The 13859-nt window shown below is 48.1% G+C and overlaps 1 protein-coding gene across 9 annotated transcripts in view; it reads right to left on the reverse strand.

Annotated features, from left to right (window-relative positions):
* ARHGAP44 (Rho GTPase activating protein 44) overlaps window positions 1-13859 on the reverse strand; it is a 129867-nt gene that overhangs the window by 18035 nt on the left and 97973 nt on the right. For all 9 annotated transcript variants that reach the window (XM_081580665.1, XM_081580670.1, XM_081580666.1 and 6 more), the window contains 7 exons: window positions 11538-11655; window positions 7745-7813; window positions 5601-5682; window positions 4967-5094; window positions 3134-3245; window positions 2670-2751; window positions 888-968 (listed from right to left, as the gene is read on the reverse strand). In XM_081580665.1, the coding sequence (XP_081436791.1) occupies window positions 888-968; window positions 2670-2751; window positions 3134-3245; window positions 4967-5094; window positions 5601-5682; window positions 7745-7813; window positions 11538-11655 (672 nt within the window). The remainder of the gene's footprint in view (window positions 1-887; window positions 969-2669; window positions 2752-3133; window positions 3246-4966; window positions 5095-5600; window positions 5683-7744; window positions 7814-11537; window positions 11656-13859) is intronic.

Below are 13859 nucleotides of genomic sequence, written 5' to 3' on the forward strand. Positions count from 1 at the left end.
TGTTCACCTATATTTATCCATTGCTGGACATGGGGGCTGTTTCCACCTCTTGGTTATTGTGAATAACACTGGCATGAACGTAGGTGTACAAAATCAAGTCCCTACTTTCAGACCTTTTGGAAATACACCCAGAAGTGGAACTGCTGGGTCCTACAGGAATCCTACGTTTGTCTGAGGACCCGCCATGAGAAGTCACTCCTGGGATTTTTAACAGGGAAACAGAAATAATCAGGCAGATGGCAGTAGGAGCTGAAGCTGAAAATATGCATCTAAGGAAGCTCCAAGGAGGATAGGGGAGGGCCAGGAGCGATGCTGGTGCAAAGTGATGAGGAAGCAGAAAGTGGAAAAGAGCAGAAGCCCGGGAGGGAAAAGATGCGCAGAGCAGTGGGAAGTGAAACCCGGGTGAGCGTGAGAAAAGTAAGAGACAGACACGTGGAAAATTGCTGGTGACAAGTGGAAACGAGAGAACATTCTCGCAGCCTCTTCTTCCTGAAGCCTGGCTCCAGGACACAACTGCCAACTCCAGCTCAGGGTATGGCCAGCGTCGCCCCTGGGATCCACAGGCACCTATCCTTACAATAAACCCTGGTATCTGAAAGCAGCCTGCATTCAGCCTTGCTCCTTGCAAACCAAAGAACTGCATCAGCCTGCATCAGCTGGTCAGGTAGCCTGCAACGTTCCACAGCCCCATACAGTCTGTTTCGTCGTCTGCAGGATGGTAATTCACAACCTCCCAGGATTGCTTGAAGTTGAAGAGAGACCCTGCATGTTAAACATGCTTTGGACACCGTGTAATGCCAAGCTTGCCAGTGACCACGCCTTTTGGCCCGGAAACGTGTGTCTGAGGCTTAAATAACCTTGACCCGGCGTCTCCAGCGTCCACTCACCGGATGTTGTTGTGATTGGCTTTGGGCAACTTCTCACACGCGTTCCACAGCGCCTGGAGCCTCTTGTCCTGGTCCTGGATGCTGGAAAATTAACAGGAAAAGCCTGGCTGAGTACAGATCAATGAAGTCTTACCGGCACTCAGACTCACCAGCCATCGAAATATTTGAGAAAAAGGAACCAGCCGTTGTCAGTGGCCATATCAGTAAACTATTATCATTCACATCTTTGGTTCTTACTATTTCCCCCTTGATAATCTTTCGGTCTTGCCTGTGCTGTTTTAACAAAACTTCCCCTGCACACATCACATGGCCCAGGTCAATGTGTACTGGGGCAGCAGGTGAGGGTGAAGGGCAGACAACTGCACCTGAGTGGACGGGGCTGTGATGTCATCAGGAGGTTGGTTCTGGCACAGAACAGGACACCAGAAACAGGTCAACTCCACCTTCACGCCACCAAGGCAGCCAAGTGGCCAGTCCCATAGATAGTTTAATGCACACTAAGCTTCTCGGCATGTGCAATATAACGGATGCTCAATAAACACCTTCTGAACAAGTAAACGACATGAACTCCTATAGACATAAGGATATCTGACCCTTGAAGACACAACTCAGAGATGGATAGTTTCCATAACCAAAGGATTCTCCATTCTACAGAGAGACTTGCTCGAAGGGTTTCTTTATTGATAGATCGTCTAAGGATTAAAAGAGATTACTGAAAGGTCTGTATTTTTTTTTATTTTTGTTAGGACTACATTTTTAAATATACATTTTTATGAAAACCTACATCAAGGTTTACAGGGTTAGGAAGACCTTATGCTCAAAGAACCTTTTAACAAAAAAAACTGAACCGCCGGGAGGCTCATCTCTGACCCCCTGACTCAAGACCCAAGGTAAGGAATGGCCATCGCGGGGCCCCCAGAAGTCCCTTATTCCATCCTGACCAAGGCGAGAAAAACTCCCTTTTCTGGTCATCAATCCTCTTTAAGGTCAAAAGGCAGATGCTGCCAAGGTCTTTCCTTCAATAAAAAATCAACATCCATATGGGACTTTCCTCGTGGTCCAGTGGTTAAGACTACACGCTCTCAATACAGGGGGCACAGGTTTGATCCCTATTCAGGGAACTAAGATGCCACATGCCAAGCATAGCAAAAAAAAAAAAAAAAAAAACAGGCAAAAAAAAAAAATCAACACCCACATACTGAGGGTCTCCGGTTTATCAGGCACTGTTACAGGGGTTAGGGAGTGGGAGGCAGTCAGAAGAGACGGTCATCCCTCCCAGCCCCCCATCAGCTCACAATCCAACCAGCCACACAAATATAGCCTTGATTTGATCACTCCCTGCAGAGAACCCAGGGGACGGGGCAGACTCTGACTGCCAGCTACTGGGCACCAGCTATCAGGAAGGAGGCCTCTCTGAGGTGACCCTCGGGGTGGGACCCAAAGAGTCAGAAGGAGCCTACGAGGCAGAGGTTTTGGGGAACCAAAACCTGTTGCATGGCAGGGAATGGCCAGCGTGAAGAAGGAGGGGTCTGAGTGGCGACGGGAGCCTGGAGCCTCCCTGAGTCCTCTCAAAGGCCCAGCTGGGGCTCTGGGCCACTCTGGTGGCTCCAGCCTGCGATCCACACCCTGGGACCTGGCTCTCCGGGCACGTGTACAAGCCTCTCCCCATGACACACACCAAGATACAGACTCGCTGGATCCCAGGTGGCATGCTTGCACAGTTTCAGTTAAGGCTCCACATAATCCACACCCACAGGACACGCAGAGACCCGCCGTACTCACTTGGAAGCCTGAATCCACTCGTCGTAGAGTTCAAAGGTCATCAGAGGTTCTGGCAGCTCCCGGAGGTAAGACTTGAGAGCTCCTGGACGTGAACACCGTATGGGCCCGTATGGGCCGTGAGCTGCCGGGAAGCGGCAGACACCTGCTACCAGCCAGCGTCACCATGGGGGCCACGTTTGGGGAAGGTTCCCCGACCCTTGTGACCAGGTCACGTGGCTGCCACATGCCTGGATCCAAGGCTCTGGTGTGGCCGTGAGGGCCTCCCCTCTTGTGTTACCACTATCACCCCCTCCTTCCTTCAGGGGCCTTCCTTCAAGGGCACAGCAACCAGGCCTAAAGTGGGGCCCTGAGTGGACGTGTCCAGAGCATGGCAGGGAGCCAGGGGCTCGAGTATCTCTGACATGTGGCTGTACATCTTCCACGCCCATCCCCTCCCCCGGAGCCCCTCCAGCTGCGGGGCCCACCTGCGATGGCATGGGGGTCTGCCGAGCACTCCTGTACGTCCACCACACAGCAATCCAGGGCCGCCTTGAGCTTCTTCAGCTTGGAGGCAGATGGGGCTACTCGGAAGAGGCCCTGCCGGCAGGACAGGGGTCACCAGACAGCCTGCACCTTGAGGGCACAACAGCAAGACCGACGGCAGGCAGTCTCCCCAGCCCTTTCCTCCACGATCTCCCAGGGGCCTCCTTCCCATCACCATGTGTCAACACTGGGGCAGCAGGACCTGGACCTCATCCCTGGCTGTGGCCTCAGCACCGAGTACAGGGTGACCCGGCGTTCTGGTTCAGTACGTTCTTGACTAAATGAACCCTGGGCACTTCAATGTCCCGTTCTTGTGTATTTAAGATATATTTTGGAAAAACAAAAACTTGAAAAGATACACATACCCCCACGTCCACAGCAGCATTATTTACAATTACCAGGACATGGAAGCAACCTAAGTGTCCATCAGCAGATGAATGGATTAAAAAAGATATGGTAGGTCTATAAAATGGAATACTACTCAGCCATAAAAATGAATGAAAATTTTGCCATTTGCAGCAACAAGGATGGACCTAGAGATTATCATACTAAGTGAAGTAAGACAGAAGGAGAAATATTGTATGACATCCCTTATTTGTGGAATCTAAAAAGAAATGATACAAATGAGCTTACTTACAAAATACAAAGAGTTTCACAGATTTAGAGAACAAACTTACTGAACTGATGGTTGCCAGGGGAAGGCTGGAGGAAGGAACAGTTAGGGAGTTTGGATGGACACGTACACATTGCTATATTTAAACCGGATAATCAACAAGGACCTACTGTATAGCACATGGAACTCAACTCAACGTTATGTGGCAGCTTGAATGCGAGGGGTGTTTGGGGGACAATGGATACATCTGTATGTATGGTTGAGTCTCTTCGCTGTTCATCTGAAACTATCACAGCATTGTTAATTGGCTATACTCCAATACAAAATAAAAAGTTTTTAAAAAATGAGGAAAGAAAAGGCCTCATTCACTTCCCTCCATGAAACTTTCCCTCAGGGACTAAAAAGACCTCATTTTCCTTTGGTATTATACAAGAAGATGCCTGGCATTTAAAACGGGGTCAAAAAAACCTGTTTTGAATAAATCAGGCTTATTTGACAGACACTACACTTATCTGCTCCATAAGCTCATAAGCCTCCATCTCACTCTTTTGTACCTTGCTTATTAATAAATAACATAGATAAATATTGATTGGTTGATCAGATCACAGGAAAGTGGAGTCATGATTTTTAAACTGCCTGCATAAGAAACTAAAGATGAGGTCTACCTCCCAGGAGACCACTGACACAGCAATAAAAACAATGGTTGCCATTGTCTCATTGGATTTTTTTTTTTAACATGTGGCTTGTAAGCAGTGCTTTCTAATGTCTGTATCAATTTTCAGGATGTCTATTAAAAAAGTTATGATCTAAAGGTTAAAAGGTCTATCTTTTAAATTAGGGAGAGAGGAGGTGGAGAATGGGGTGAGGAGAAGGAGGAGAAAGCCCCAATCTCATTACATATGCAGAAAGAAGGGCCAGAGTGGGGCTATATGGTCCTCAGGGCCGGAGTATCAGGTCCCACAATCCTCCACTGTCCCTGGAGAGTGAAGGCTCATGGGAGAAGCAGGACCAGTTTGAGCACAGGGGGCTTGTACTGCGTCTTCCCAGGTTTGGGTTTGTGGGGCCGGGTGAGGATGGTAACAGAGGAGGAGAGACCCTAGAAGCTCCATCCCGCGGGCAAGGAGACCCGCTCACGGCTGAGCTCGGCTGCGCCCGGACGCACCTCCTCCTGCATCCCGCATTCCAGCAGCATCGTCACGCACGCCTCGATGGGGAAGGCGATCTCCCGGCCGCTGATCGTGAGGTGCTCCTCCAGGGGCTTCCCAAAGGAAGGCTTCTCCACCCAGGCCTCTGGGGGGGGGGGCGCGGGTGGAGCAAGAGAGGGGTCAGTGCAGGTCACCCCTGTGGGAACCTTCCTTTCCTCCGGTCACACTGCTTCTCCTAAGTGTCCCAGGGACACGGAGCAGTGGACATGGAGGTGTTGTCCATTGAAGCATTGTCCAACAATGTCCATAGAAGCACTGTCCAACTGCAGCATCGCCATTCCTGCAGTTTCGGGGGTGACGGGGAGAAACTGGGGGAGGTGGCGGAAGCCAGCCCGCTGTGAGCAGAGCTGCTGGGCTTCCTGTTACACACGCACCTACACACACGCCCGTGCACACCCGTCTCATCCCCGCTGGGGTAGTGTGGGCGTGTGTATGTGCTCTGCTTTCCTGCCACTGGTCAAGGTGCCCGCAGGTGGAGGCCCAGAGCTCATGTGAAGGCGGCCCTGCTGGGGGAGGAGCAGGTGAACCAAGCACAGGGCCCTGGACGGCAGGCTCCCCGCCCTCCCCGCCCCAGGCAGGCTTGACACTCACCCTGTTGTGCTTTTATCAGAGGCAACACGGCCTGCAGGAGCGTCAGGGACTTCCTGTGGTACTCGGCCTGCACTTCGATGAGCTGAGGGAACACAAGGAGCATCAGCCTTTGCCGGAGGATGGAGGGCATGGGCTGCCACACCACTGGTGCCCTGCCCCCTCCTCCACCTATCTGCAACTACGGGCATTCATCCCCTCAGCCTCTGCAGCAGAGGAGGTGACCTTAAAGGGAAGTTTTGGAGGTGGGAGACTCGGGGAGGAGGTGAAGGGGACTCTCCAGAGTTGAGCCTGCCTTCACTGCCACCCCAGCTGGGAGCACCCTGTCCCCAGTTTTCACAGCAAAAGGCACCAAAGGGGTGCAACAATAAAAAGGCTATAAACAGAGAACACATTCAGAAATCCAGGTGCCCATGAGAGGGCGCTCAATGCCATGAGCCTCAGTGTATCTTGATTCCCCTCAAAAACTGTTCAAGATACAACTGGTGGGAAAACATGTGCTCAATCCACAATCCTCTTCCACCTTCGGAGGCAAAACTGCTTTATCGTGATGTGATTCAAAGGACAAAGTCCTTCAAGATGCTCTATTCTGCCCCTCCCACTACTGAAAAAGCTGCTGAAATGGTAAAAACAGCAGAGGAAAAGCAGTGAGTAACTGGCACTTCATTTATTTTCTAAATCTCTCCCCACTCCAAAGAAGAAAAAAGAAACTTGGGTATGTAGGAGGAAAAAGGAGAGGGAGGCACTTTGCTCAAAAGTCTGGTGTGATGAGTAGCTATTATGCCCAAGGAAAACTAAAAGGGAATTTTTTTCTTTTTTTAAGTCATAGTGTTGAAATAAGTGGTACCCAAAGACAATTAGGTAGTCCAATAATGCTTGGAATGTCAACAATCATTTGTTTTAGAGATTTTAAAATGAAATATTATCTTCACAAATAAAACTGATGGAATAGACTTGAAAAGAATCCTACTATTTTAAAGTAAACATTTCAAGTTGGAAGGACTATGTATCAGCTCTCTCTCGGCGGGGAAGAAACTCTGGACTTCTTGGCCATTGATGTTGTGCATGTAGGGGAACACTGACTGCTCCCAGTTACACCTCACGCTTATCAAAGCATCCAGCTTCTCAGGATTCCTCTTCTCTCTTCCCTTTATCTTCTTTCCCTGTCTCTGTATCACTTCCTTGACCCAAAGAGAAGCTTTGAGTTTTATTCCCAACATTATTTTTCATTTCAGGGCCCTAATTATTTGGGCCAGATGATTCAAGTATGGATGACTCAGATCCTGTGTCTCTACTCTGTAAATCTGTTCCCATAGAGGAGAGGCAGTAAACAGGCATCAACTCTCATTTACCAACTTGTCACCATCTGGGACAAAAAAAATCTCCATCAATAACCAACAGATGCTGGGGTGCGGCTAGCTGCTTCTTCCCAAGTTGCTTCCTGATGACAGACTCAGGTTTTGCAACCGTGGCCCTACTGACATCTGGGGCTGGATCACCCTGTCGTGGGAGCCGCCGTCCTGTGCACTGCGGGATGTTTAGCAACAAACCTGACCTCCACCTTCTGAGTACCTGTAGCACCTCCCTCTGATAGTGGCGGCCAAAAACATCTCTGCTAAGTGACTTCAATTGTGTCTGACACTTTGCGACCCTATGGACTGTAGCCTTCCAGGCTCCTCTGTCCATGGAATTCTCCAGCAAGAGTATTGGAATGGGTTGCCGTGCCCCTCTCCAGGGGATCTTCCCGAACCAGGGATCGACCCTGCATCTCTTAAGTCTCCTGCAGTGGCAGGTGGGGTCTTTACCGCTAGTTCCACCTGGGAAGCCCCCCTCAAATGTCTCCAGACACAGCCAATCATCTGCTGGGAGACGACAGAATCACCCCTGGTTGAGAACCATTGCCATAGATCACAGAGGTACAAACATCTTCATGGGTGAGGCTGAATTTTATTCTCGGGGTTTTGGAGAAATCCATACAAAAGGGACTAGAAAGCAGGATTTATTCACAGGTCGGACAGTCAAAGCCCCTTCTGTTCTCAGGACATGCTCGACTGAGGGATCCTTGATTCGAGGCCCATGTTTCTTCCCGTCCGCACTGTGACACCTGCTAACAGACTCCAAGCAGCCTCACTTTTCTGGACGCTTACCGTCTGAAAGTAGTTTGCATAGTCAATTTCTTTGGCCACAAAACTGTACATGTCAGCCGACAGCTGGTCCTGTGGGGGCAAAACACAGAAGGATAGACAGTAGGAATCCACACATCAGAGGAAAGAAGTGTAACCATGGTTTAACCTCATTTTTCATAATACTAGGCAGATTACAAACTTTGCCTGTGGACATTCTGTTTCCCAACCACGGTTCTAAAGGATGATGAAGTGGGGAAAGAACACCTATGCCAGTGTTTTCCTAGGGCTTTTAACGTGGGTCACGTGCAGAGTTAGGAAAGCTGATGCAGAGGAATGACGGGCAAATTGCTTCCTTGCATCTCTGAGGCGTGCCCTGCTGACTGCAGCAGCCCCACCAGGTACACACTGTGCTTCTGCTTGCCTCCCCCTGCTGCTTCTTCCCCTTGATGATGCTATTGCCTTGCTCCCTTCATCTCCATTTTGATTGGTTGATCATCAGGGAAAGAGAGGCAAACACACCAAGTTGAGGGAAGATGGTTAAGACAGGTGGGCAGGGGACGGACCACTGATTCCAAACTTGGCAAAAAAAAAAAACCTGGACTCATCCAATATCGTACATGAATCTCAGTGTGAAAAGCCCTTCACCACTCAGCTCCCCGAGGGGCTGAGAATAGTGGCTGAATGCTATGTCTGGATCGTGTTCCCTTCAAGGAGGACAGTGGTCAGTTTCACGGAAACACCCCCAGCACAGTGCAGCAGAAGTGCATTCGAGCAGATGTAGACTCTGTCACACTGACTGTATCTTTGAGTATGTCACATTCTCTAAACGTGTTTGTACAAGTCATGTGATCTCTGACATCCCTCCCTGTTTGGTAGCCTTTGAGGCAGAGCTTCAGAAGAGGTGCTAAGTTAAGAGAAGAAGTATCTATCACGTTCAGGTTGGAGTAAATAGGAAAACACCACCCTAACGCTTATAGCAGCACTATTCCCAATTGCCAAGATATGGAAGCAACCCAAGTGTCCACTGACGGATGAATGGATAAAGAAGATGAGGTGTATAGACAATGGAATACTACTCAATCATAAAAAATAAAATAAACTCTTGCCGTGTGTAACAGTGGATGGACCTAGAGGGTATTATGCTAAGTGAAATAAGTCAGAGAAAGACAAATACCTCATGATTTCACATATGCAATCTAAAACACGAGATGAAACAAAAACAGACTCATAGATTCATAGAACGAACAATAGTTGCCATAAGGGGAGGGGATGGGGGGATGGGCAAAATAGCTGAGGGGGATTAAGAGGCACAAACCTCCAGTTTACTTAATAATTAAGCAACGGGGATACAGCACAAGGAAGACAGTCAATTATACTGCAATATCTTTGCATGGGGACAGATGGTTACCAGATTCATCATGGTGATCATTTCATAATCTATGCAAATATCAAGTCATCATGTACCACATCAGATACAAACATGGTATTGTATGTTGACTATATCTCAATAAAAAGGAAAAAAAGCACAGGAAAGCTGACCTGAATGCTGAAGGAATTACAGCAGACAACTGCATAATTCAGGACGAGTCTGATATACAAGGGACCTCAAGCATTCTGCACAGACCCCGATAACCTCAGCAGCCCCTCCAGCTGCTGATCAAACTGTCCTCTGTGAGCAGGGGGATGGGAGGAGTAATCTGTTTCCTTTTCCAGTATCCTCAACAGGCAAACATCCTTAAAGCGTTCTTGCGCACAAGATGATAGAACCAAGACACCAATTTCACATGACTAACTACCAAAAGTTCAAGGTATTTTACCCAAAGAATAAAATGGGCTCTAGGACCACCCACCTCAGGTCCTCTCCACTTCAGCATCCTTTACAACGAATGCCTCTGTGAGGCTGCCGGACCTGTCAAAGGTGCTAGAGAAAGTGGTTTTGTTGGAACTCAACCTTGCCTGCCATGGCCTCAGCAGCCTTGGTCTGGAAGCATCTATCACCAGCCTGACAAGTGTGAGGGAGATAGTTCAAGTCAGGGAAAGACAAAGGGTAGGGTGATAAAAAAAAAAAAATGACTCAGTAGACAGAGGTAAGGAAGGGAGCCTTGGGAAGGACTAAATGCCACATCAGTTCAGTTCAGTGCAGTTGCTTAGTTGTGTCCGAGTCCCAACTCCCAGAGCTTGCTCAAACTCATGTCTATTGATGCCACATCAAATCACCTTCAACCACTCAGCAGACGATCTCCGTAAAGCCAGCCCAACAGAGTATGGCCTCAGGAACATGAAGGGATTTTCTGAAGGTACAATCACATCACCGTCTTATAAAGTTAACAATATAGATTCCAAGTAAGCCACACAAGTGAGAAATAAAAGCAGAAACTCTAAATCAAATTTTCATTTGTCGAAATATTCATAATTTAACATTATTAAATATTTTATTCATAAACATTATCAATATAATTCAATATTTAAATAAAGTGTAGGGAGCCCCTACACTTCTGCTGAGTTTTTCCTCCTGGAGTATTACCAAGTTCTTACAGTGAACAGCAGAGAAAAGTCCTCTCTCGTTTTTCCCAAGGGGAAGGGAAAAGACTGCCATTTTGAAATGCACTAGAGCATTCTACTCTTAATAAGACCTAACCTCAGGAGAATTTTTCTTTTATTCCTGGCTGTGCCATGCAGCTTGTGGGACCTTAGTTCACCAACCAGGGACTGAACAAGGGACCACAGTAAAAGTGTCAAGTCCTAACCACTGGACTGCCAGGAAGCTTCAAGGATAAATTATCTTATCCCAGTAGGACCTGCTGGGATGCTTGCCAATTGTGGTGCTGCAGAAGACTCTTGAGAGTCCCTTGGACTGCAAGGAGATCAAACCAGCCAACCTCAAAGGAAATCACCTGTGAATGGTCATTGGAAGGACTGATGCTGAAGCTCCAAGACTTTGGCCACCTGATGTGAAGAGCCAACTCACTGAAAAAGGCCCTGATGCTGGGAAAGATTGAAGGCAACAAGGGAAGGGGTCGGCAAAGGATGAGACAGTTGGATGGCATCATCAACTCAATGGACATGAATTTGAGCAAACTCCAGGAAGACAGTGAAGGACAGAGGAGCCTGGTGTGCTGCAGTCCATGGGGTTGCGAAGAGTCAGACATAACTTAGCAACTGAGCAACAACAGCCTGCTGGGGTTATATCAGAGCCCTACTAAACACTTGCTTTTAGCAGACTCTAGCCTTCCTCACATTGAGAAAGAGAATTAATCAGCTCTAGCATCCTCTAGCCATCCTCTCCTACCAAAAACGAAAACCCAGAAGCTGGAAACAGAATGAAAGACAACAACAGAGAAGCACTGAAGTTCACAGTGCAGGGTCACAGGCTTACCCACAAGACTCACGCCCAGTCACAGGGCTACAGGGGCTTCCCCTGCTCCCACACCTGACCACTACATCACCAAACGTCCATGCACCACAGGTCCCTTTACCCAATCCTTCATGTCCACCTTTTGACAAAAATTGCAAGGCATACTAAAAGGCAAAAACATAGCTTGAAGAAAGTGAACAAGCATCAGAACCACAGTCAGAGATGTCAAGAATGTTGAAATTATCAGGCCAGGAATTTTTTAAATGTATGATGAATACTGAAAGCCCCAGCTCTTAGGGTTCGTCCTGGGCTCTTTAGACATGCCAGCTGACAAGCTTGGGGACACAGACTCAACCAGAAGCTCACTATTAGGGTTTTCATAGACCTCTAGCAAACCAAAGGATCCTCCTCGAGGGCCTCCTATTTTTCTCGGTGGAGAGGAGCACAGAAAGGGGGTACCCTGCAAATCTCCACTCTGTTGGCAGCCTCCTCCATCTCCTCCCTGAGGGCATCGGCTTTGGCACCCGCAGGCTGTGAGCTGCTGGACAAACCCGAAGACTTGGATGTCTGCTGCCACCTGATGAGAAAACAGGAGAAAAAGAGAGATGTGAATAGAACTTGGTCCCTGCCTTCGAGGAACTTAGATTCTAGTCAGATTAGGCATAAATATAAGTTGAATTTCAGTATAGTGTAGGTGTTTTTTTTTTTTTTTCTTTTAGCATTTTCAGACATTCTACATCTAAGTTGATGAGCCTTACAAATTGGAGTTTGTGCACATACAAAACAGTCAAAAACACACACCCTTAGCTCTTTAGGGCTCCCACCCCTTTGCCACTGATGCACGAGGCTCCAAGCTTTTTCCCTGTGCACCTTCATAATTTCAGTGTCTTTTAGTGACAAGTTAGAATGGCAGTGAAAGCAAACACTCTGGGATTAGAAAGGGAAAATGCATGGTGAATTGGACTCAATGATAATTTTTGGCAAAGAACATTTTCCATGTAGTGTGTGTAATCTGATGCCTTATCAACCCTGACAGGGCTTCCCAAGTGACTCAGTGGTCAACAATCCACCTGCCAGTGCAGGAGACGTGGGTTCAATCCCTAGGTTGGGAAGACCACTGGAGAAGGAAATGACAACCCGCTCCAGTATTCTTGCCTGGGAAATCCCATGGAGAGAGGAGCCTGGCAGGCTATAGTTCATGAGGTCACAAAGTGTTGGACACAACTGAGCATGCATGCATGCACGCACGTGAAACAGGTAGAGAAAACCCTGGGGACACTGTGGGAGGCAGGGAAACAGCTGGTTACGGGTATCACCCAGGGAATGACACAGCCTCATTGCCAAGAAGAGATCAGGAAAAGATACCAAGTACCAGACCAGGAGAAAGTGGGCCCCAGTGTCCACATGGCAGGACTGAGAGAGGCTGAGGACAGTGGCCCCTTCAGACAGAGCAAGTGTTCTCCAATTTGCAACACCTTCCCTACTGTCTCCTGAACCCTAAGGCCAAATGACATCACTGCTACTTTCTCTGAAGCCCGGTCCAGGCCGTTCCTTTTAGTTCCCTGCCCATCCTGCAGGCATTGAGTTGGGAAACCTTCACCTACTTGGCCAAAGTCAACCATGGATGCTAAGTGAGAGGATAAATGGGTAAGATGAAAACAAGTGTGAAAGTCAAAATCTCCACTAGGTACTCTTGCCTGGAAAATCCCATGGATGGAGGAGCCTGGTAGGCTGCAGTCCATGGGGTCCCGAAGAGTCGGACACGACTGAGCAACTTCACTTTCACTTTTCACTTTCATGCATTGGAGAAGGAAATGGCAACCCACTCCAGTGTTCTTGCCTGGAGAATCCCAGGGATGGCGGAGCCTGGTGGGCTGCCATCTATGGGGTCGCACAGAGTTAGACACGACTGAGGTGACTTAGCAGCAGCAAGAAGCACTAAGCAGCCTTGGATCAACATTTTGATATCTCATGTATATTTTCTTAAATATTTATCTCCGGGCAGAGAATACGGGCCTCCTAAGGAGGCCCCTTGGGAAACTTTCAAGGGGAAGCACAAATATTTCTGGTTGCTCCTCCTATTAAAAAATAAATTTAAAAAGCTATTTCCGGTTGCTGAGTTATTAGCAAAGAATTACCAAAAGGAGGCCCTGACAGAAGGTTCTAATTACACTAAGTTACTAGTAGCTGTAGCAGGGAATAGCAGTGGGGCCTCTCTCACTGTGGCAGTAAACTCAACAGTCTATAGGCCCCAGCAAGTGGGAAAAATAAGTCAAATGGGTCATTATCTTAAAAACTCATCCACCGAATCCTTTATTTCCTCCTTGTAACAGGGACATGATATAAGTTGCTTCTCAGCTTTAAGGAAAATAACTGAGTCATCAGGGTGGAAAAGGCAGCTGATGCCTGGCTACCGTCTTGGGAAGTCGGGAGGGACTCACTCGGGGTGGGGGTGCTGATGGGGCCCAAGCAGGAGCCTGGGCCTTGGGGAGCTGGATGTTTTCATGGACAAGCTGGCAAGTGTCAAGTGAACTCATCAGATGAAATGTGGCAACAGATTAAATAGTGTCCTCACACACCATGCAGGCCCATGGTGGATGGGACAAACCAGAGAGCCCTGCCAGCTCCATCTGGCTCCTGGACCATTCACCCAACGTGGAGGCAAAAACTACAGCCTTATCCTCATTTTGAGAATCAATAATAGACTAAGTGTTTTCTCTGCACAATTCTTTCTTATTGTGTTATGTGCAAGAAAAAAATTAAGACAGTGGAGCTGTATCA

Source organism: Giraffa tippelskirchi, chromosome 3 (genome assembly GCF_054371585.1).
Source record: "Giraffa tippelskirchi isolate mGirTip1 chromosome 3, T2T-mGirTip1v1.2.pri, whole genome shotgun sequence".
In the NCBI taxonomy this organism is placed as follows: domain Eukaryota; kingdom Metazoa; phylum Chordata; class Mammalia; order Artiodactyla; family Giraffidae; genus Giraffa; species Giraffa tippelskirchi.